Genomic DNA, 24,995 nt, shown 5'->3' with positions numbered 1-24,995 from the left:
CACGGACTTTTCTGTAAAAAAAAATAAAAAAATAAAATAAGTTTTTTCTAATGATCAGTTAGGCTTTTATAGGTGCCATTGGGACACAAGAGTGATGGTTGCTGATAAAAAGCCTCTGTACGCCTTGAATATATTACATCAAAAGACAGCAGTTTCCAGCTACAACATTAACTGTAATGCCTACGCTGTATTTGCTTTTCTTTCATATACAAGGCCCCAAACTTTTTAACTATATTTTTGATTCTTCAAAAGTTCTTTTCATTACAATATTGAGTTAAATTTGCAATTTATTTTCCCCACTTGTTATTTTGTGTTTCAAATATGTTTTATTTGTTGCAATACATTAGATGTTTTATATCTCTAAGTGGACTGACCATTAACTTGATTATGGGCCTCTAATGTGTAGAAAATAACGTTAGCCAGTTTCAAAGGCTAGCTTCACGAAGAGGCAGAACAATGATTGTTTTATGAAGAGGAACTATGCTACATTAAACAGGAAGTTCAGATCAAAATAATAAAACTTAATGTAACACTAGACTATATAGGCACCATAAATGTTTGCATACAAAACGCAAAAATTCAATTGTTTAAGTTTTAATAGTATCTGAGTTAAGGGTTCTGTAGCTCACATGACGTTTGGGCCACAACCTGTTAACTCTCTGTATCGTATGGCTCCCAGAGCCAATCACATGCGCAGTTAACGACAAACTGACAAAGGCATACGTAGACGTAAAGGGTGTTGGTAGTTGCTAGTCTGCCTGAGTCTCTGGCAGCCAGCACCACTGGTCCCTTGCAGTGAACACTTGCTTTGTCAGAGGATAATTATGGATAGTATGAAGGAGGTGTCTGCAGCCTAGCCCCCAAAATTGTGGTTTTATTTTTTTTGATGCGTGTTGAAGTCTGTTTTGCATTGATTCCTCCATTGTATTTTACTGCATGCAAATTGGAGCAGTAAGTGTTTAGTTATTAGAATAAGAAAATTGATTGGATTCACTGATCAATGCCAGCGACCTAATTACAGATTTTTTTTATTTTACAAATTTTATTATTAACAGTGTTTACCCTAATTGTTATCTGATTAATGACTCTTTAAGGTACTGATCAATGATAAGTCTCGCAGACCGTCTGCCAGTGACTTAATCTGTTGGGTGCTTATTATACACATACCTGGGAACTTCTCAGCTCCGGCTACCTGGAGCCTTCCCTTGCGGGACGTGGCCAGCACTGCACACTGACGTCGGTGGGAAACACCCCTATTTCAAGGAAAAAATGGGCTGGGAGCGGGGCGTGTCAAGACCCCACTCCCGCGACCCGGAGGATTTGGGTCTTGACCCAGAGAACCGGAGGAGCAGGGCTCACCTGGCAATCTCCGGGTCAAACCCGGAGAGTTCCCAGGTATGATTATACATGAGTATTTTAATTTCCCCCCCACATAATTGAGCATAAATGTATACCTGTGTAATATTATAAAGATACGCTAGGTCCTCTGCTGAAACAAGGAAGCATTAGAATGTAAACTTCTTGTAGATGCTCAGTATCACTGAAGTCGTTGAAGCAGCATTCAATCCCATGTATGCTAGCAAAACATTAACCAGAATGGGAGTTCTGCTGAGCATGTGTAAGAAGCACAGGGTATAAGCTCCCTGCATTCAGTTGAGGATTAGGGCTGCAACTAATACTTATTTTCGTAATTTTCGTAGTTGGCTGATTATTTTTCGATTAATCGGATAAAAAAAACAATATGCAAATGTTTTGTTTATTTAAAATAATTTTTTTGAGTGTTGGGTGTAAAAAACTTAATTGACATTAAAGTGTCATTTGTGCACATTTTATCAGAATGGCATTTCTCCAATCGCCTTCTTATTTTATTATGACATAATAATAAAAGCTATGTTTTAAAGGTACAAGAACCCAAACACAATATTTCTCAAACTAGGTTTCAATACTTAAAGTTTTACTAGTAAATATTCACATGTAAACTATTTTTTCATATTTAATAAAAACTTTGAGAAAAATGCATTTCTTGTTTGTATTTCCTTTTACTTGCCAACCTGCCTCCTAGTTATGCCAATCTGACCCCAGGCTTGTTGATATGCCACTTTGCCCCCCCCCCCTCGACTTACCAATGCATCCCCAGACTTGCCCCCCCGTGCTCCCTGGTGTCTAGTGGGGGCAGCTGGTAGACGTATGCACAATGAGCATAGACAACCTCTGCTGCAGCCCGCCACTTCCGCCGGGGCTTCTATGATGGAGCACCAGAGGGTAATGTCAGGCCTTCGCTAGAAACCCCGGAGGAAGTGGCAGGCAGCAGCGGAGACGTCTACCGGCTACCACAGAGGCGGATCCAGGTCCCCTGTAGCTCTGCGGGGGATCTGGATCTTAGTCTTATAGTCCAACCTCCATTTGACGTCGGGTAATAAGACACAAGGTATTTCTCAGAGCGTTTGCGAGCAAATCGAATTTCATTATCGGTTTTATCGATTAGTTGTTGCAGCCCTACTGAGGACGTCTGTTAGATTGAAGAACTCCAACAACTAAAGAATGCCTCCACTGATTTTTATCCAATGGAGTTCTTGATCAATGTACTTGACAGGGTTGATTTTATATAAAGAAAGGGATTTTTATGGGTATGCATCGTTATTTACCTACACAAATTTTTTTTTAAGACAATTATGAAGCTTTGAAAAACCAAACAAAACATAGAAACACAAACATAATGAGTTTTAAAAAAGAACCTATACTAAAAAAAAATTGGCTTATGATTTCTTCTACAAAGTAGTTCCCTGAGCAACTGATTACTGTTAATGTTTTAGAGGGCTACATCCATCCCTTACATATTGCCCTATATTTATAACTCCAAAAGACACTGCATGGACCAAATGCTACATTTCACACTAACACTCCAAAGAAGTCATACATTTCCATTTCTCTTTCACATTACTATGCAAATGCAATCGTGCTGAGACTGCCTATATCAGGGGTGTCCAAGTTTTTTCTGCAGTGGGCCACTTCATCAGAATTGTATACATGCGTGGGCCTCACTCCTTTTTCACTGAAAAATATAGCCTTTAATAAGATATGCAGATTAAAATAATGTAAATGACACAAAACCTTTACTTTTCTTCTCACTGATTTCTGGGCCTAGAAACTTTTGTGACTACAAATTCTGGATAAGTAAAAATGAAATAGTCCTATTTATTCTAGGGATGCACCGAAATGAAAGTTCTGGACCAAAACCGAAAAATCAGGGTTCACATAGCCAAAACCGAATATGACCACCCCCCCACCTTTAAAAAATAATAAAAAATCCCACACTTTTAATAAAAGTAAGTTACACACCAAAATTGTACAAAACATTTAATAATGATGTTTTTAAATATATATATATATATATATATATATATATATATATATATTATGATTAACAGCAATCTCAGGCATACCAAGATTCCAGCATGTACTGGTTGGCTGGGCATGATAGGAGTGTGATTGCTGTCAACAATCATATATAAATTAATATTGTTATTGTATTTTTTTGTCCAATTTTGGTGTTAACCACACTTTTATTAAAAGTAAGTACCATACCAAAATTTTACTAATAAAATGCACAATATGACTTGGTATGATAGGAGTGTGATTGCTAACAGCAATCACACCTATCATACCCAGGCAACCAGTAAATGCTGGAGCCTAGGCATGATGGGACTGTGATTGCGGTTAGCAATCACACTCCTATCATGCCAAGTCAGCCAGTACATGCTGAAACTGGCTAGCTGCCCCCCTTGTGTATTGATGCTGCCAGCAGTATAGGGTCTGCACATCGCTTACAGCCACCCTGTACCATGCCCCCCACTTTCACCTCCATGCTATCATACACACACACACACATTCATTCACAGATTAATTCCCTCAATCACAAATACTCATTCAAGCTATGACTAATCATATCCTCAGTCGAAAAAACCCATATTTAACCCCTAATACATGCTCTGGTTCACAGAGGATGTAATAGTACATTCTATGATTTTTACTCCGACAGGGGTGTTTCCCTGCCAGTACACAGGTAATCTGGATGTCATTAGTCAGATGGCTCCTGCCCCAGGCTAGAGATTGACACGTGCGCCGGTTACACCAGAATAACACAAAATACCCAAACAGAGATTCTGGAATTTTCTGCTAGCTGTGTCAGTACTGACACCACCAGAATGAATATTAAATGAAAAAAGGTTCAGAGAGGGTCTATCCAGATCCCCCTGAAACCTCTGATGGTACTTCAATTAAAGCAGATCCCGTTGTATAGAAGTAAGGTTTAGTCCAGACTATATTACCGTACCTAATTTTGTGTCATTGGCAAACACTGACCCATGGCTTTCAATCATTTAATAAATACATTAAACAACAGTGGGCATAGGACAAAATCCTGAGGAACTCCACTTACCTCTTTTGTCCATTTGGGGAATTTTCCTTTACCAACACCTCTCAGAACTCTAGTTTTAAGTCGGTTTTCAACCCAGGTGCAAAAAATGTATCCTAACCCCTACCTCTTGTAATGTATGCAGTAACCATTTATGAGGGACTGTATTGAATGCTTTCGCAGCATTCAAATAAATCACGTCTAGTAAAAGTTGTTTGTCGGTAGGGGGCAGAAGATCCTTGCGCTCGCACAGCTCTTCTACAAAACCACTCTGGTAATCCATGCTTATGGCTATTCACACTGCAATGATGCAACAACTGTGCTATTGTGGGGTTTGTTTGAGGTAAAGGTCATTTTGGGTTCCCAACTTTTTAATAGTGTACCCATCAAAACCGGTTTGCTAGTCAAAATAAATATATTCCATCACCTGTCACGCTAGAGAAGGAACAAACAAAATGCAGAGAAATTAGTCACATGAGGTAAGTATCATTCTCCTGTTGCAATTTTTTGTCATGTCTTATATGTTCTGCAAAATAACTAATAGCATACCTCTAATTTGACTGAAGATAATATTGACAGTTGGCTCTCTGGTCATCCATAGCATTATGTATTTTCTTTTTCTGCAGACATGCTCTCCCTCTCTTCACATCCCTCCTAAATGTGGTGTGCGCATACGACCCAGTTGGTTATGGGATTCCGTATAATCACCTGCTGTTTTGGGATTCCCGTGAGCCATTGGTTGAGGTGTCTGCCCAGCTTCTTATAGTCACCCTCGATTCTGACCCCAGTGCAAACTCTGGCCCCAGTATGGATGGGACCACCACTAGCACTGCAATGGATGAAGGCGAGGCAAGTTACTACTTGACCTTATGAATTAATATGCTTGATGCCTGTTGTTTATTCTTTTATCTTTGTTACATGTCTTTCTTGTATTTTTCTGTAGAGCCTTGCACCAGACAATCTGTTTGTAAATTACCTGTCCCGAATCCACAGAGAGGAGGTGAGAACAAAATTATATGAGATAAAGCATAGCTTTGACTGGTCATGCCTAGTATTGTGTTTGTTTTGACCATACATTTCCAGAATGTTGCATTTTTTTGCCGATTTGACTTGGATATGTTACAGGTAAATTTATTTTTCAGTCTTAGAGATATTTACTGTGTTGTCATGATTGTCCTGCACCCTTGGTTTAAGGGGTTGTATTCAGGGTAAGCGTCCTGTAAGCAGGACAATAGAAGAGAATGGAAACCTATATTAAATGCTTGTCTGTTTTGCATTTTTTGTCGATCTAGCATCTCTTCAATGCAAAGCATAGCCACCTGTAATACAAAAACGCGTCGGCTCCTTTGAAACATAATCGCCATCATTGAAACAAAAACTAATTATATGCTGCGTGTATCTTGACTGTTTCAATTCAGAGGAAAATTTACAGACTGACACATTTTTTGTTCTATTATGCAACCATCCGTTGTGTGTTTTTTGTTTTCCACACAAATTAGTAAAAATTTATCGCAACTTAACCCCTTAAGGACCAGGCTGTGTTTTACCTTTTGTACCATTGGGACCGAGGCTGTTTTAACACTTTTGCGGTGTTCGTGTTTAGATGTAATTTTCTCTTCACTCATTTAGTGAACCTACACAAATTATATGTTGTTTTTTTTCAGGACAAGAAGGGCTTTCTTCTGATACCATTGTTTTAATCATATTATCTAATTTCCCATGAAAAAAATTATAAAATATGATGAAAAATGTAAAAAAAACCCCACATTTTCTGACTTTTACCCCAAAAATGTTTTACTCATCCAAAAAAGCTAATAAAAAAACCTACTAAATATATTCTACTATTTGTCCTGAGTTTAGAAATACTTATAATAATGTTTTTTTGCTTTTTTCTGCACGTTATGGAGCATTAAGTACAAGTAGCGTTTTGCTATTTCAAAACCATTTTTTCCAAATCTGGTAATTCTTCCCCCCATGTGCCATTTCGGGTATCTTTGAAGCCGGCCAATGCAATTTACCCCATCAAATCATATATTTTTGAAAACTAGACACCCCAAGGTATTTCAAATGCTAGAATTTTAACTCTTTCCATGCACTAATTCTACCACCAGTCTTTGTCAAACTTTGTGGTAGTAATTTATTTTGTGTTTTTTATCGCTAAAATTGCTCTTCAGGTATGGATTTACAGCTCCTGGTATACATCACTTTCAAACAACACCCCAATATGTGTTCAGCAACATGTCCCGAGTACAGTCATACCCCCCATGCATTGGTTTGTCGGGTTGTTTGGGAGGTAAAACGCCACATTTAGGAAGTGCACATTTTTTAACTTGGAACTTTTACATCTGGTCATTCTGCCCCCATGTCCTAATAGGACCATCTTTGAAGCCGGCTAATTCAAACCATATATTTTTGAAAACTAGATACCCCAAGGTCTTTCAAATGCTAGTATTTTAACCCTTTCCATGCATGAGATTCTACCACCAGCCTTTGCCACACTTTGTGTTAGTATTTTTTTGGTATATTTTTTTTTTTTACACAAATTGTACTTTGGGTATACATTTATAGCTCCAGGTATACGTCACTATCAAACAACACCCTAATATGTGTTCAACAACATCTCTCGAGTACAGTGATACCACCCATGCATGGGTTTGACTGCTGTTTGGGGTTAAAAGGCCACATTTGGGAAGTGCGCTTTTTTCCCCTATTTTGGTCAGTCTGTGCCTATGCCCTATCTTTGAGCCTGGCCACTACAATTTACCTCATAAAACCATATATTTTTGAAAACTAGACACCCCAAGGTACTTAAAATGGTAGTATTTAACCCTTTCCATGCATCAGATTCTACCACCAGCCTTTGCCACACTTTGTGGTAGTATTTTTTTTTATTTTTTTTTCACATAAATTGTACTTTGGGTATAAATTTATAGCTCCAGGTATACGTCACTATCAAACAACACCCTAATATGTGTTCAGGAACATCTCCCGAGTTCAGTCATACCCCACATTTTGGAAGTGCGCTCCCCCCCCCCCCATTTTGGTCAGTCTGTGCCTATGCCCTATCCTTGAGCCCGGCCACTCCAATTTACCCCATCAAACCATTCATTTTTTTAAATTAGACACCCCTTGGGTATTTGAAATGCTTTTATTAAAATTTTTCCACGTCAGGATTTTTGGGAAGATACAGCGCTAATTTTAGCACTTGCTCATAATAATAAACTTAATTTTTTTATTTATTTTACTCTTTTTGGACTTTTTTTTTTTTTTTTTACATTTTGCTGGAACTGGATAGTTCCTCTAAAGCATAATAATTTTTAAATTTTTAAATAATTTTTAAACCATATTTTTTTTTTAAGCTTTTTCTTTTCTTTCCTTTTTTTCCTTTTTTTATTTTTTATTTTTTTTTATTTTTTTTAAAATATTTTACTAATCACATAGTGATTAGAAAGCTGGGCTCCATTGACTTGTATGGTTGAATGCAGTACCTGTATTCAACCGGCAAGTGGAGCCAGAGTTCTCTAGAGGGTCTGGAGACTTTATTATTTTTTTTCCCGGGCCGCCGCCATCTTGCGGATGGCGAAGACTGCGCGCAGCTGCGGCTGTGACCGCTCTCCGGAGCGGTCACAGCCCGCTCTGGGGTAAGTATTTGGTGTCGCTGGATGCCTCCTGATCGAGGCATTCCAGCGACATCATTGAAGTTTAGGAGGTGATCGTTGATCGCCTCCTAAACGCTTTTAAAACGTCCGCCGCCATACAATGTATGGCGGATGTTGACGCCCCGGGGAGGGGCCAGACATGGCCCATCATGCCGTTTAAGCAACTGCTTAGTGCTGTGTACATCTAAAGCATCCACTTTGGACAAGTCTCTCTTGGAATCCAAATCTTCTATCGCCTGATGTACCACTCTTCTAGAAACCAGGAGATGGATATTAGGGTATATTAAATATTTTACTAATTCAGTTGTAATTTGTATGTATAAACAGAACATGGGTATGCTGTAAAACAGGCATTGTGGCAGATCACTAAATGTATCATATATTATTATTTATTATTATTTATTGTTTTATATAGCGCCATCAAATTCCGTAGCGCTGTACAATGGGTAGTATGTAACATAACAAATTGACTAACAGAGACAACAGGTGAGGAGAGCCCTGCTTAAACGAGCTTACAGTCTAGTGTGTGTAGGGTTTACACAATAGGTAAAAGTGCCGTTGTTAGGGATAGACCAGCCACGCTAGTAAAAGTATTGCAGGAGAAGAACTAGAAAGGGTAAGCTAAAGGAATATGGGAGTATGGGAGGGCGTTAGTGTGCTATGTTGTAAGCATCCTTAAAGAAGTGGGTTTTGAGGGATTTTTTGAAGGAATAAAGGCAGGGGGAGAGACGGATAGGCCGGGGGAGGGCATTCCAGAGGATTGGGGCAGCCCTTGAGAAATCGTGTAAGCGGGCATGAGAGCTAGAAATCAGAGGAGAGGATAGAAGGAGATCAGTGGATGAGCAGAGAGACCGGTTAGGAGTGTATTTAGAGATGAGAGAGGAGATGTAGGGAAGGGAACCGCCGTGAAGGGCTTTGAAAGTAAGAGTGAGGATTTTGAAATGAATCCTGAAGCGCACAGGCAGCCAGTGAAGAGACTGACAGAGGGGAGAAACGTTAGTAAAGCGATGTGAGAGGAAGATAAGTCTGGCAGCAGCATTCATAGTGGATTGTAGAGGGGTGAGACGGTTAAGAGGGAGAGCGGCTAAGACAGAGTTACGGTAGTCAAGACGGGAGATAATCAGGGCATGGACGAGAGCCTTAGTGGCATGCTGTGTTAGGAAGGGACGGATGCGGACAATGTTTTTAAGATGAAGGCAACATTTTTTAGAGACAGACTGAATATGGGGTGTGAATGAAAGGTTGGAGTCAAGGGTGACACCAAGACAGCGTGCATGAGTAGACGGGGAGATGATGGCACCATTAACATTGAGGGAGATAGATGGGGGAATCTTAGCATTGGAGGGAGGGAAGATGAGGAGTTCAGTTTTGGAGAGGTTGAGTTTCAAGAAACATCCAGGTAGAGACAGATGCAAGGTAGTTAGTTACACGATCTAAGACCGAGGGAGAGAGATCAGGGGAGGATAGATAGATCTGGGTGTCATCAGCGTATAGGTGGTATTGAAAGCCAAAGGATGAGATCAGTTTGCCAAGGGAGGATGTGTAAAGAGAGAACAGAAGGGGTCCTACAACTGAGCCTTGGGGTACCCCAACTGAGAGAGGGAGGGGAGGGGGGAAGTGTTATTGGAGACAGAGACACTGAAGGTACAATCAGAGAGGTAGGAAGTGAGCCATGAGAGAACAGTATCACGGAGGCCAAGATCATAAAGCTTTTGAAGGAGAAGAGGGTGGTCCACCTTGTCAAAAGCAGCAGAAAGGTCCAGTAGGATTAGCATGGAGAGTAGTGGCCCTTGGATCATATACTCTAGTGCCTCCACTGTTGATACTTAGCCTACCAGGAGAAGTTTTTTTTCTTTATTAATTTATGTAAGTAACATACCATATTATTCATCTTAATCGCCCTCCTCTCCAAAGCAATAATAGCCTTCTTTTAAATGTTAAATGTTACAGAGCCACTGTTTTTATACATCGTTATCTTTGATCATAATTTAAAAAATCTATATTCCTGCTTGAAGATAATGGATGAACTATGTAGTTAATCTCAATTAATTTAACTATTGATCTGGAAATATTGTTCAATCTTGAGTGATAATTTATAATAAATTACTTATTCTATGTGTAGTGTAAACCATCATTTGTAAATGGCAGAATAAATCAATACCAAGATGTAATATAACACATATCTTCAGTACTGACCTTTTCCTATGGCAAGAAAATCAATGATTCTGGTTTACATAGTGTGTAAAGGATATAGTACATAGTAAGTGATTAAGGTGTCTTAAAGTTGGCTATACAACAAATGTCAAAAAGGAAGGTGAGTTGTATAGCTGGAGGCATTACGTTACATTAACATAGCGCCATCAGATTCCGTAGCGCTGTTACAATCAGAGTCAGTAAACATAAATAATATAGGGTGAGCAATATAACATACAGTGGGGCAAAAAAGTATTTAGTCACCAATTGTGCAAGTTCTCCCACTTAAAAAGATGAGAGAGGCCTGTAATTTTCACCATAGGTACACTTCAACTATGAGAGACAGAATGGGGGGAAAGAATACAGGAAATCACATTGTAGGATTTCTAATGAATTCATTGGTAAATTCCTCGGTAAAATAAGTATTTGGTCACCTACAAACAAGCAAGATATCTGGCTCTCACAGACCTGTAACATCTTCTTTAAGAGTCTCCTCTGTCATCCACTCATTACCTGTATTAATGGCACCTGTTTGAACTTGTTATCAGTATAAAAGACACCTGTCCACAACCTCACACAACAGTCACACTACAAACCCAACTATGGCCAAGACCAAAAGCTGTCGAAGGACACCGGAAACAAAAATGTAGACCTGCACCAGGCTGGGAAGACTGAATCTGCAATAGGCAAGCAGCTTGGTGTGAAGAAATCAACTGTGGGAGCAATTATTCGAAAATGGAAGACATACAGGACCACTGATAATCTCCCTCGATCTGGGGCTCCACGCAAGATCTCACCCCATGGTGTCAAAATGATCACAAGAACGGTGAGCAAAAATCCCAGAACCACACGGGGGGACCTAGTGAATGACCTGCAGAAAGCTGGGACCAAAGTAACAAAGGCTACACCGCCAGGGACTCAAATCATGCAGTGCCAGACGTGTTCCCCTGCTTAAGCCAGTACATGTCCGGGCCCACCTGAAGTTTGCTAGAGAGCAATTTGGATGATCCAGAAGAGGATTGGGCGAATGTCATATGGTCAGATGAAACCAAGGTAGAACTTTTTGGTAGAAACTCAACTCGTCGTTTTTGGAGTAGAAAGAATGCAGAGTTGCATCCAAAGAACACCATACCTACGGTGAAGCATGGGGGTGGAAACATCATGCTTTGGGGCTGTTTTTCTGCAAAGGGGCCAGGACGACTGATCTGTGTAAAGGAAAGAATGAATGGGGCCATGTATCGTGAGATTTTGAGTGAAAACCTCCTTCCATCATCAAGGGCATTGAAGATGAAACGTGGCTGGGTCTTTCAGCATGACAATGATCCCAAACACACCGCCCGGGCAACGAAGGAGTGGCTTTGTAAGAAGCATTTCAAGGTCCTGGAGTGGCCTACCCAGTCTCCAGATCTCAACCCCATAGAAAACCTTTGGAGGGAGTTGAAAGTCCGTGTTGCCCAGCGACAGCCCCAAAACATCACTGCTCTAGAGGAGATCTGCATGGAGGAATGGTCCAAAATACCAGCAACAGTGTGTGAAAACCTTGTGACTTACAGACAACGTTTGACCTCTGTCATTGCCAACAAAGGGTATATAACAAAGTATTGATATGAACTTTTGTTATTGACCAAATACTTATTTTCCACCATAATTTGCAAATAAATTCTTTAAAAATCAGACAATGTGATTTATGGACTTTGTTGTCTCATTCTGTCTCTCATAGTTGAAGTATACCTATGGTGCAAATTACAGGCCTCTCTCATCTTTGTAAGTTGGAGAACTTGCACAATTGGTGGCTGACTAAATACTTTTTTGCCCCACTGTACATATATACAATGATCCCAACGCCAACAATGATCCCAACACCAAACATAAAATAGTGGAATACTTGTATGTTAAAAATCCTTGGCACCTAATGCTCTCAAGCTGTTGCATCTAATATTGCTTTATAAGTTATTGCTATGTTAGGAGAGATAGTAATCGTACACAAGATGGCATCATTTTACATATAAAGTAAATTAATATATTTGTTAATGTATATGGTATAATCCAGGCAGCGCTTTGATAGGGACAGCAATTTGCCGCCCCAAGGCCATTGTTGGATCTTTGGGGAGGGGCAGCAAGGCAACCAAAAATAGTCCCAACACCCATATTTACTTTTTTTTTTCATGAGGTAACAGGGGGGAATGGGGAGTGGTGTTTGTGTACTGTGGTGTAGTGTTAGAATGAGTATGTATAGTGCCAGAGTCCATGTGTGTGTGTGTGTATAGTGTTGTTATGGGGTGGGGCACCAAAGAAATAGTGCACCCAGGCGCCACTAACCAAAAGACTGGCCTTGTTCTCATTAAAATTTATTTTTGGGACACTCATAATGCGGGGTGATGCAGTTCCCAGAAAAGTGGAAGCTGGTATCACTGCAAAAGGGGGACCAGCTTCAAATTAATGTCTGTGTATTTAGAATGCATTGTCATCAAAGCCCCTGTTGGTGAAATGGTCAAAATACTTTTGTCCGTATCGTGTATAACAGAAACATTTAAATACATAAAGGCTTTAACAAAGTTTTTAAAGGAGGTGTAAACAAGAGGTCATAATTTAGAAACTAGAGGTTCAGAGGCTTAGATGTAATGTTTACTGAGAGGGTGGTGTTTCTAGTTTCATCACCAGATGACACGTCACCTGAGAAATGAGGGAGTAAGCATTCTAGTACAGTAAAGTTTTTTTATTAGTATGTTAATGTACAATAAATAAATATAAGACGCTAGGCAGAGACAAGTTTAACATTGCAATTAAGATGTATAAAAGTCAATCAATCATTCACACAACGTACCAAAAAGAGTTGTCGTCAAGCCATAATAAAATTGATCTTAGACTTATGGACTATAAGTGAGGGGGTGGATATAGGTCTAATTATGTAGGTTCATACTCAGAAGCAAAGATCAGAATAGCAATTTAACATTTGATTCCCAAGGTATCCATACTTTTGTATATAGTTTTAGACCAACTGAGTTGTTATCGTAGAAATATTTTTCAGAGATAGATTGATGATCTATTTGTGTTTTTATTTCGATCCAAGAGTCTCAAGTCTTGACAAACATATTTTAAACGCAAGCATTAAATTAACAGTTAACATTTTTGTATGTTTGTCCATGAAAGGATGATCTAGATGAAATAAGAAGTTCTGTGAATGTACCATAGTTTATTGATCCGTTAGAAGACTAAGCATTTGGTCGAATGTATGTATAAATTACTACAACCAGCCTATTCCTGCTAACATTTGACACCTTATGTATCTGGCATGTTTCAAATGGTTTTATGGCCCTTCTAACCAGGTAGTAAACTGATCAAAGATGCTCTGATGGAACTGTATCTATCAGATCTCTGTTAGTCCAGCTAATTTACTGCTGATGAAATTCTCCAATACCTCTGTGTTTATTCTGTGTTGTCTGAGTAAGGGACCTATCAACTTGGAAGTTTGCAATTAAACTCGTGTTAGCCAATAAATAGTATCATTTTAACTCTCCTCTTTTAATTTATTACAATTGCCATTCATCATCACTCTGGTCAGATCAAGTTTTTTTTAGAATACATGTCATTACTACTAGGTCTAGTGGGTTATTTTTATTATTTCTTTCCAGATTAGCTAAAGAAATATACAGATATTTAAGGTATTTATATACATGTTTAAGGAGCATATATCTTTAAGGTAAATGGGGAATACACACACGATTTTACATTTAAAGCTTTTACACATTTTTTCCACATTCTTTCACTTTTTTTCAGTGCAGTGGTTCAGACCATTTACGTTTTTTCTAGTAGTTTTGTGTGAATATTGCCACACTGGCAAGGAACTTCTAGCAGCACACCCTTTTGATACCACACGGCTCGCTTTTTTCCTTTTTTAGAGATCAGTATCAAGGACCTGCGTACCTCATCCTTTTTGTGATGAATATATTTGAAATGTAATCTTTGCTGAAATTATTAATGAAACCCATGTTTCATCCCATGTAGACAAGATGAATATATACAATTAAAGTTATGGAACCTCCATAAACTATGATCCTCTTGCTTCCAATGAGTTTCTTGTACAAAGGAGATCTCTATCTCTTCATGAGTTAAAAGAGCATAGCATTCCAGTACCGTTCTGAATAATGCATTACATGCTGAATTAACTATTTAATTTAATGATGAAGAAGCAAAGTTTAGTACAATAAACAAAGTTTTAAATGAATTAGTAGTGGGGAGGGTAAAAAAGAAATGTAGGACATGAAGGATGTATTAAAAAATTGACACTTACAAACCAATGTATCAGGTGAAATTAACACAGTTTGTTTTTCTGATCTCTTTGTGGCCATGTTCAGATTGTGTATGCGTTCGCTGATATTTGTGATTATCCCCCAGGACTTCCAGTTTATCCTGAAAGGTCTGGCACGGCTAATGCTTAATCCCCTTACTCAAACATACTTGCCGAATTCTACAAAAAAAATTCAGTTTCACCAAGAATTGCTGGTCTTGTTTTGGAAATTATGTGACTTCAACAAGGTCAGTGGATTTCTGGGTAGTCACAGTTATAACTATCTACGCACACACGGGTGACCTCTCATTCCATAACGTTGTTTGCCTCCCCAATCTTGTAGAAGTTCCTATTCTTTGTCTTGAAGAGCAGTGATGTCCTGGATGTGCTGGTCCCAATACTGTATTTCCTGAATGATGCACGTGCGGATCAGTGTAAGTTTCCACAAACCTACATTGAAGGAAAAAAATATTTCATCCCCTGCTGATTTTGCATGTTTGCCCACTGACAAAGATATGGTCAGTCTATCATTTTAATGGTAGGTTTATTGGAACAGTGAGAGACAGAATAACAACAAAATATCCAGAATAACACATTTCAAATAAGTTCTAAATTGATTCGCATTTTACTCCGTGAAATAAGTATTTGACCCCTTTGCAAAACATCACTTAGTACTTGGCGGAACAGCCCTTGTTGGCAATCACAGAGGTCAGACATTTCTTGTAGTTGGCCACCAAGTTTGCACACATCTCAGGAGAGATTTTGTCCCACTCCTCTTTGCAGATCCTCTCCAAGTCATTAAAGTTTCGAGGCTGACATTTGGCAATTTAAACCTTCAGCTCCCTGCACAGATTTTCTATGTAATTAAGGTCTGGAGACTGGCTAGGCCACTCCAGGGCCCTAATGTGCTCCTTCTTGAGCCACTCCTTTGTTGCCTTGGCCGTGTTTTTTGGGTCATTGTCATGCTGGAATACCCATCCACGACCCATTTTCAATGCCCTGGCTGAGTGAAGGAGGTTCTCACCCAAGGTTTGACGGTACATGGCTCCATCCATCGTCCCTTTGATGCTTGTCCTCTTAGCAGAAAAACACCCCAAAGCATAATGTTTCCACCTCCATGTTTGATGATGGGGATGGTGTTCTTGGGGTCATAGGCAGCATCCCCTCTCCTCCAAACACTGGGAGTTGAGTTGATGCCAAATAGCTCGATTTTGGTCTCATCTGATCACAACACTTTCACCCAGTTCTCCCCTGAATCATTCAGATGTTCATTGGCACACTTCAGATGGGCCTGTGCATGTGCTTTCTTGAGCAGGGGGGCCTTGCGGGCGCTGCAGGAATTCACGGCTTAGTATGTTACCAGTTGCTTTCTTGGTGACTATGGTCTCAGCTGCCTTGAGATCATTGACAAGATCCTCCCATGTAGTTCTGGGCTGATTCCTCACCGTTCTCATGATCATTGAAACATCACAATGTGAGATATTCCATGGAGCCCCAGACCGAGGGAGATTGACAGTTATTTTGGGTTTCTTCCATTTGCAAATAATTGCACCAACTGTTGTCACCTTCTCACCAAGCTGCTTGGTGATGGTCTTGTAGCCCATTCCAGCCTTGTGTAGGTGTACAGTCTTGTCCCTGACATCCTTGGCCATGGTAGAGAGTTTGGAATCTGATTGATTGCTTTTGTGCACAGGTGTCTTTTATACAGGTAATGAGCTGAGATTAGGAGCATTCCCTTTTAAGAGAGTGCTCCTAATCTCAGCTCCTTACCTGTATAAAAGACTCCTGGGAGCCAGACATCTTGCTGATTAAATACTTATGCAAATCAATTTATAATTTATTTGAAATGCGTGATTATTTTTTTGTTATTTTCTCTCACTGTTCAAAAAAACCATTAAATACTACCATTAAAATTATAGACTGTTCATGTCTTTGTCAGTGGGCAAACATTTAAAATCAGCAGGGGCTCAAATAATTTTTCTTTCGCTGTAATTCTTGTAACTTTTTGGTCACTATTCAAACCACTTTATTTTCCACCTTTTAAGCTCACTTTACCAATATTTTCATTTTTGTTTGGTCTTACAGCCCGTGTAGGTCTCATGCACATTGGAGTTTTTATCCTTCTGCTGCTTAGTGGAGAGAGGAATTTTGGCGTCCGTTTGAACAAACCCTATTCAGTGCGAGTTCCAATGGATATCCCAGTGTTTACAGGCACTCACGCTGATCTTCTTATTGTGGTGAGTGTGCTCCCTCTTAGCTAGGCTCAGGGAACAAATATGTATTGTTTTAGCAGAACTACAGAGAGCTTGTGTACAAAGTTATGCCATATGAATGATACATTTATATTTATTATTTTCACCAGATCCTTGTATTTCACTGTGTGTTCCTTGTCTATTCCTAGGTGTTTCACAAGATTATTACTAGCGGACATCAGCGTTTGCAGCCTCTGTATGACTGTCTCCTCACCATCGTGGTTAATGGTACCAGCATGGGAAAAATAGTGGTGGGATAGTATGATGTTACATAAATCTGCATTGGGGTCTACTTCCTTCTGAATACTGAAAGAAAAAAAAATTCCTTGTTGCAATTCTGATATGTGTACATGCTAGATTAGTACAGATGGCATGTTCTGTCTTGTGGTGACAAGAGTATGGCTATGATCGCCTTATTGTTTTCAGATTTTTTTTTTATACAGACCTTTTATACCCCTCGTGCAGTTAGGCATTGGCTTTTTTTGTAATATGAAGCAGTCTCTATAGTGTTCTATATCCCTTTTTCTGTAGTTTACTATAATTCTGTATTCTTGCAGTGTCACCATACCTGAAGTCCCTTTCCATGGTGGCCTCTAACAAGCTCCTTCACCTGCTTGAAGCTTTTTCCAGCCCTTGGTTCCTTTTCTCCTCTCCACAGAACCATCATCTAGTCTTCTTTTTGCTTGAAGTTTTCAACAACATTATCCAGTACCAATTTGATGGTGAGTTTCCCCAAGTAAAGTATTATTCCCCTTTCAATCCCTTAAAGCTGGCAGCTACCTTTGTAATAATTTACCTTTCCTCGTCCCATCATTATCTTACCTCCTCTACACACCTTCAGCTTGCTTTTTTCCTGGGAACCCACCACTTCCTCTCAACCTATTTTCACAGGTAATTCTAGTCTGGTGTATGCCATTATTCGCAAGCGTAATGTGTTTCATCAGTTGGCGAACCTCCCTTCAGATAATTCTTCCATACAGCGTGCCCTCCAGCGAAAGAAAAAACCATCAGAGCCAATTTCACGCACAAACTCTCAAGATGGGGCATCTATGGAAGGCTCACGTCCTGCTGCGCCAGCAGAGCCAGGCACACTCAAGACCAGCCTAATAGCCACTCCAGGTAAGAAGCAATGGAGTGCTGAGCATCTGCTTCTTTATTTTGGATATCCTGTATGTAAACACAAATATTCCTGTAAATCCTTTCTCATCATATTGCATATTATCTGTTACCATCTCATATGCATGTTTAGCTTATATATCACAAGGATTCAGTTGCCTTTTGACACACTGTATATGATTTCTATGTCTTGTTTTTAAAATTCATTGTGTACTAGGTTTGCATTGTTGTTTAACGATTTGCTTCTTTAACTGTTATTTGTTGTTTTTACTTCTGCTTTATGCTAGTATGTGTATATAACCTCCATAACTGTAGCACTAGCAAGGTGAAGTTAAAGATTGGCAGGCCCACTGTATAGAATTATTTATTTCTTGTACCTGCAGCTATAGAGAAGCTGACTGAGAAATCACAAGTTTCTGAGGATGGTACTTTGCGAGCTGTGGATCCAGATATCACCCATTCCCCTAAAGAGGTTAGCCATCTAGAGGTAAGTTGTGCGAAAATTTCCCAGCAACAAATATATAATTTGGTTAAGTAATTGCCCCTTTCCGTATTTCTTTGTAGCATTTGTGACATGGTATTTCTAATACATTTTTGTAACCAAAACATTTATCATTTAGCAAAATATTTTAGCTTTTTGGTGGCATTTGGCTGATTTTACATGTTCTTAACCTTTGTGATTGTCTTCTGCAGGATGTTTCTGAAAGTAGGCAGAGCAGACGCTTCTCTAACTCGTCATCGCAATGGAATCCAACTACAGACTGGGTGAGAATGAGCGGTCACATAACCAAGTTGACTGGTGATAAAGGGGCCAAGGTGGAGGATGATGTAGAGATTGTAGATTAATAAAGATGTAATCCTAGGTTAGGTATACAGTAAACAGCATGCTTATTGTCTACAATTGTTTTTCTCTCCACAGGTCATGTCTTGGAAGGTAAAGCTGCCACTTCAAACAATAATGCGGTTACTACAAGTCTTGGTGCCCCAGGTGGAGAAGATCTGCATTGATAAGTAAGAATTAGTCAAGTACTTGGCGGTGATTTTATTTTTTAAGAATTTAGTGAATGCAATAGACTGTTTATGGTTAGATTGGTGTGTCTACTGAATACTCCTTATACAATGCATTTGCTTGTGTGTTTTGCCTACCTGTATAGGGCATATACATTGTATATATATATATATATATATACATGTACAGGGAGAACATTTACATAGGCTAGTAAATTAGAAGAAAATACTATGTGCAAAAAGTACAAATGTACTTGCTCGCTTAGTGTTTATATCTATGCAAAACTCTTAATTATTCAAAATCTGTTTTATGTTTCATATTATATTTATTAATTCATGTATGTGATGTTAGAGAAATGTATTGTAAATGCATGCATATACTATAGGTTTTTAACTGTATGTACTGCACATATGGAACATGAATGACTAATTATATTACAGGGGATTGACGGATGAATCTGAGATCCTGAAATTCCTGCAGCATGGAACATTAGTGGGTCTGCTACCTGTCCCGCATCCTATTTTAATCCGTAAATACCAGGCCAATGCCGGCACTGCCATGTGGTTCCGCACATACATGTGGGGAGTTATCTACTTAAGGTGAGAAAGCTTAGTGGTCAAGAAAGAATATTAAACATATTCATCTTGTGTGTTTGTGACTACAAAACAGAGAACGGCTGGCAAGGGGGACAATGGCCCATCAGGCTGCACTGATTTAAAGATTTGGGGATACCACCTATGGCTTTTTGACATGTTTTACTTGTAATTTCTAATGTGTTACCTAGATTAACAAGAACTTTATGCAGCATTGACGGTTATACACGATCCTGTCTGTGCTCCTTTTATGAGTTTCCAATGTAGTCCCAGTTCTGTAAATCTGGTTTGTACAGAAACTGATAGAATGTACATGGACCACAATTGAGCTTCTTGTATGTTTTATGCTCCTTATTGCTATGCCAGCATTACCCCTCTCATCTGGATCACAGAACAAACGGGACAATGACATCCTCTGATGGAACCCCTTGCATGATGCTGCTTACTACCACAATTCGTGTCTCTTTCGCTAATACGTGGCGGGGGGGGAAACTATTTACCTCACTGTTGGATCCAACTGTGGGCATGTACACTGACGGAAGAACAGTTGTTCCACTTAAACCCTTAATGATTGTGTAAACTTTACTTTACTTTGAGAGGTTTTCTTATGCATTTTCTTGTTTGAACGTTAAAGTTTACTGCCGTATTAATCTTTACCAATTCTGCTGTAAGAATGTTTCACTTCTCTAACACAATCTCTGTAAAGTAAAACTTCCTTACATTCTACCTCCCTCAGTTTCTTTCACCTTCACTGGTATTTTATAATTTTCTTTCTTCCATGTCTTGCCCAGCCTTCCTCCTAATCCATATACTTCTCTCTCCTATTCTCTGTCATAACTATCCCTCCCTGTACCTGCCCCAAGTCAATCTCTTCCATCTTTTTGTTGTCTTCATTTTGCTGATTATCTCCCCAAAGTTAGCTTTTGGTCCGGTTTCTCACCAGTGTCTTTACTGTTCCCACATTTCTGTCCCATCTACTCTTCCCCCCTAGTAGTCCACTTGTTTGCCACTGTGCCATTATTGCACCATACCTCCTCCTCCTCACTGTTTTTCTTCCCCATTGTAACGGGAGCCAGGGGGTCTACCAGAACCATCGTTGCTGTGTTCCTTATAGCAAAAGCCAGCTACAAGATGGGTAGCCAGTCTTGTTCTTGGAGTAAAGGTGCTCCTCCAAGGAAAACGGGTCTCCCAAAGAACCCTGCCAGCAGTCACAACACACCAATCAGGATGCAAGAGAACACGTTATTGGGACTGAGCATGGTTTATAGAACCATTTTAGCAGGGGTAAGGGAGTTTATTTAGACAGGAAACCGGAAAGGATTAATATAATTAACATATAACATACTAGCAAAGAATTATGCAGACAACACCGGCACCAGACTAATCACCTTACACATTTGATGATGGCACATACACAATAGAAGTGAAGGGATTACAAAAGTAAAAAACACAGAATAGAAATGAAGTCAATTTGGATACACATAGAAATGGAAACAATGGAAAATACAAAATATTACAATAAATAATCCTAGTTTGGGGTTTGAAGCGTTACACCCATTCTCTGTCCAAACGTAAAAATAAAAAATATTCAAGGTCCTCTTCTTTTCATCTACCATATTTGGCATTGGATGTGACAATCCATCCAAGTCTTTATTGTTAATATAGAGTGTATACATGGCAGTCTATGTCTCCATGGAATGAAGCAGTGTGTGCATGGAAGTGCACTAGAATGATGTAATAGAACGGCTTATGGTGTGAGAGTAAAATAAGGGTGATGATGTAAGAAAATAAAGAGTGGACTAATTGGAGCAATATAATGTTTGTAAACTGTCCACTAAACAAAATCATTGTATAACGGTATCTTCAGTGAAATTCATGTGAAAATAGAAAATGAATTGCGTCAGTTTGGTGTAAGATCATTTGTAGTGTATTTATTCAGAAAAGGCTGGCTTGCCAATTTAAAAACAAGTAGGTGACTAAGCTTGCATTATATCCACTAAAGTCCAGACTTGAGTCTGTGGGAATAGGTGGGAATTCGCATGTTAGCTTTTTATCAACGTGGATTTCCACAGCCAAGTCCCTACGGAATAAATAAGGTCTCAACTCCCAGCAACTCAGAAATGTTCTATAAAAAATATTTGACTAGCACTCACTTAGTATGAAAAGCCTTGGCAAGTAAGAGTCCAGGTAAAGTAAAACTGTGTGTGAATTATGTCTTGAAAATGATCTTGTTTTAAATTACTTTTATGTTTTTCTTATAGGAACATGGATCCTCCTGTTTGGTATGACACGGATGTGAAATTGTTTGAAATCCAGCGGGTTTAGCCCTAACATCATTCATGTAATATGTGCCAGACATCTTGTGTCACTGTGCACACATACACTCCTTAGATCTCAACCCAGCTCCATCCCTGGATGCTTAGTCCAACATAATGTTTGTTTCTATGACGGGGTGGATTTCTGTGTTGGTCATTTTGATTGTGTGTTTCCTTTTTCCACCCTCTTGTGAAATCAGATGTAAGCTATTAAAGTTGCTATGAAATATGTCTAACCAATTATTAAGTGTGTAAGTGGGGTTAATGACCATTGTTATACAAAGTGAGCAAAGTTTGTTGATCTATCAAGTCTGTATGTTGAAAGATTACACTGGTTATCTTGACTAAGAGCTTTGTCATTTTATATACATGCAAATGTATATTTATATAGTGGTGTACATGTTCCTGAATGCAAATGCACACATATGTTTTAACCCTGAAGAGAACTCAATTAAACCACCCCCTTCTACCAATATTTTATTATTTCTGAAAAGCATAGTTATGTCTCCAAATCCAGTGATCAATAGGACACAGCTGAAAATGCAGCATGTTATGTTTTTTTTCTTTTCTCATTCCTGACAATCTGTACCAAGACACTGTCCTTTATTATTATTTATATGTGGACACAGCTGTTTTTATAAGCCTTTACACTGTTTGCTAGTGACCAAGATGTTTATAATCTCATGTTCTTATTTTTATCTTTATTGCATAAAAGGTGTGATAGGAGGGGAGCAAAGTTTCTTAATCTAGCCAGTCTCTGTTCTAAATATATTATACTGATTATGCTAATTATCTGTGGCATTTAAATGCAGACATAGATCTCGTGTGTGCCTTACAAAAGTATTCCCCCTTTCCCTTGGCACTTTTCCTACTTTGTTGCATTACAACTTGGAATTAACCCCTTAAGGACCAGGCTGATTTTTTATTTTGTACCCTTTGTGACCAAGGCTGTTTTAACACTTTTGCAGTGCTCGTGTTTAGCTGTAATTTTCTCCTCTCCCATTTAGTGTACCCACACAAGTTATATGTTGTTTTTTCAGGACAAGAAGGGCTTTCTTCAGATACCATCTAATGTCCTATAAAAAAAAATAATAAAGTGATGAAGAAAAATGCTAAATAGATTCTATTATTTGTTTAGAAATACCCAATGTTTTTATGGTTTTTTTTTTCTGCAAGTAATAGGGCAGTAAGTACAAGCAGCGTTTTGCTATTTGAAAACCATTTCTGGAGAGACCCTCTAGGAAACTTGACATCGGGGCATTACAGCAACAACGTTTAATCTTAGATCGCTTTCTAAGCTTGTTTAATGCCATGAAGTGCCAGGTCATTTGCACACCACCGTTAAGGGGTTAAAGTGGATTTGTTGGGGGTTTGTATCATTTGATTTACACAACGTGGCTACCCCTTTCAATTTGCTAAATATTTTCATAGTGAAACAAACAAGAAATATAACAAAAAAAAGAAAGCTTGAGCATGCATAACTATTAAACCCCCCCCCAATACTCAATACTTTGTAGAGCCACTTTTTTCAGCTATTACAGCTGCAAGTCTCTTGGGGTACATATCTATAAGCTTGGTACATCTAGCTCCTGGGATTTTTGCCAGGATGGGTTCTGCAGGTTTACAGCAATCTTTAAGCCATACCACACATTCTCAATTGAATTGAGGTCTGGGCTTTGACATTTAAATGTCCCATTAACCCCTTCAGGACCGTTTTTTGTTTTACCATGTTTGCACTAAATGACCAGAGCAGTTTTTGTGCTTCTGCTATGACTTTATTTAACTCTGATTGCCCAGTAACTCATTTTGTGCACCCCCCCCACATATATTGGGGGGTTTTCAGCACAAGTAGGGCTTTTAACCCTTTCACTGCTAAGGATGTAGACCACATCGTGGCCGTAGACAGTTTCAAACTGTCAGTTCCCGTGGCAGAAGGAAGGGTGTATGGGGTGCTGTAACAGATGCAGTGGCCAGCACATCTTCAGGGGTGTCCCACCAATTTGTGGAAGCCAGTGGGGACATGAAATATGGAGATGTGAATGGTCAGTAGTTAGGGTTGAAGCCTTGACGTGGCATTACTGCTCACATGGTGGGAAGTTAAATTATGACACAGAAAGTACACATTTGCAAAAACTACACCCCTTGGCACATCAAATGAGGGGCTGCATGTGTTTCTAGTACAAACCTGGAGTGCGCAAGACACAAACGAACATGTCGCTATGGTTAGAAAAACACATTTTCTAGCCAAAGCGACATATTCCATCATTATTTGTGCACTCAACTTTTGTCCTAGAAATACATGTAGCCTCTCATTTGAAGCTCCAAGGGGTGTAGGTTCTTGAAATGTGTACTTTATGTACCCTAATTTAGCTTCCCAGATGTCTAGACCACTTTAACTTCAGATATGACTGATTTGAAAATCTTGTTAAAGAGTTTTCTTAAAGCATTTAGGGGTGATGTCTACAATTAGACAGCTCTAGACAGCTGGGAAGTTAAATTACGGTACCTAAAGTTTACATTTGCAGAAACTACACCCCTTGGCGCATCAAATGAGGGGCTGCATGTATTAACACAAGACTGGAGTGCGCAAGACATAAATGAACTTGTTGCTTTTATTTTTTTTTATTCACTTATTTGTTGTGCACGTCAGATTTGTGATACAAATACAAATAAGACCTCATTTGCTGCAGCTGGGGGTGTAGTTTCTAAAGATAATATAGTTTTGTTGGCATATTTTAACATCCCAGGCAGCTAGAGCTGTTTAATTGACGGCAGCCATGCATTATATTTAAAGATGTCTTTTGTGATAGTCTAGAGTAGAGGTTGTAACCGTAAAACATTTTTGTTTTACTTAGTGATAGTCTAGTAAATTGAACTTTTAGCAATAAAATATTAGAAAAACACAGTCTACTGTTCTCAATTTATGTTTATTTTATTTTTTTATCAATTCACCGTTTATTCAAACAGTAAGCAGAAAAAGGTTTGAACAGTGATATACACAGCGCAAAGATACAATGAAAGTACAAAACCGGCTTTCAAAGGCATCAATAAAAAGCGGTATTACAGGCATCAGTGGAAAACAAAAGGGCAGCAGCGACACAAAAAACGAGGTAAACGAAATGTAATATCATCCGAATACATCGTGCATATCATCAG

The 24,995-nt window shown here is 39.0% G+C and overlaps 1 protein-coding gene across 2 annotated transcripts in view; it reads left to right on the top strand.

The window, feature by feature from the left end:
* LOC149281562 (protein HID1-like) overlaps positions 1 to 21,849 on the top strand; it is a 43,219-nt gene extending 21,370 nt beyond the window's left edge. Inside the window, exons 7-19 of one of the 2 annotated variants that reach the window (XM_089499179.1) lie at positions 5,041 to 5,263; positions 5,358 to 5,414; positions 14,662 to 14,802; positions 14,898 to 14,988; positions 16,640 to 16,791; positions 16,956 to 17,034; positions 17,364 to 17,528; positions 17,698 to 17,925; positions 18,306 to 18,451; positions 18,637 to 18,687; positions 18,842 to 18,933; positions 19,372 to 19,530; positions 21,786 to 21,849. In XM_089499179.1, the coding sequence (XP_089355305.1) occupies positions 5,041 to 5,263; positions 5,358 to 5,414; positions 14,662 to 14,802; positions 14,898 to 14,988; positions 16,640 to 16,791; positions 16,956 to 17,034; positions 17,364 to 17,528; positions 17,698 to 17,925; positions 18,306 to 18,451; positions 18,637 to 18,687; positions 18,842 to 18,933; positions 19,372 to 19,530; positions 21,786 to 21,849 (1,648 nt within the window). Of the gene's footprint in view, positions 1 to 5,040; positions 5,264 to 5,357; positions 5,415 to 14,661; positions 14,803 to 14,897; positions 14,989 to 16,639; positions 16,792 to 16,955; positions 17,035 to 17,363; positions 17,529 to 17,697; positions 17,926 to 18,305; positions 18,452 to 18,615; positions 18,688 to 18,841; positions 18,934 to 19,371; positions 19,531 to 21,785 lie in introns of both variants that reach the window. The other variant, XM_089499178.1, reaches the window with a different exon arrangement.
* Positions 21,850 to 24,995: the final 3,146 nt, after the last annotated feature.

Source organism: Sceloporus occidentalis, unplaced genomic scaffold (assembly GCF_023333645.1).
Source record: "Sceloporus occidentalis isolate IW3139 unplaced genomic scaffold, rSceOcc1.0.p SCAF_130, whole genome shotgun sequence".
Taxonomy (NCBI): Eukaryota; Metazoa; Chordata; class Lepidosauria; order Squamata; family Phrynosomatidae; genus Sceloporus; species Sceloporus occidentalis.
The sequence above is the reverse complement of the archived record's forward strand: the minus strand, read 5'-3'. Positions and strand labels throughout refer to the sequence as shown.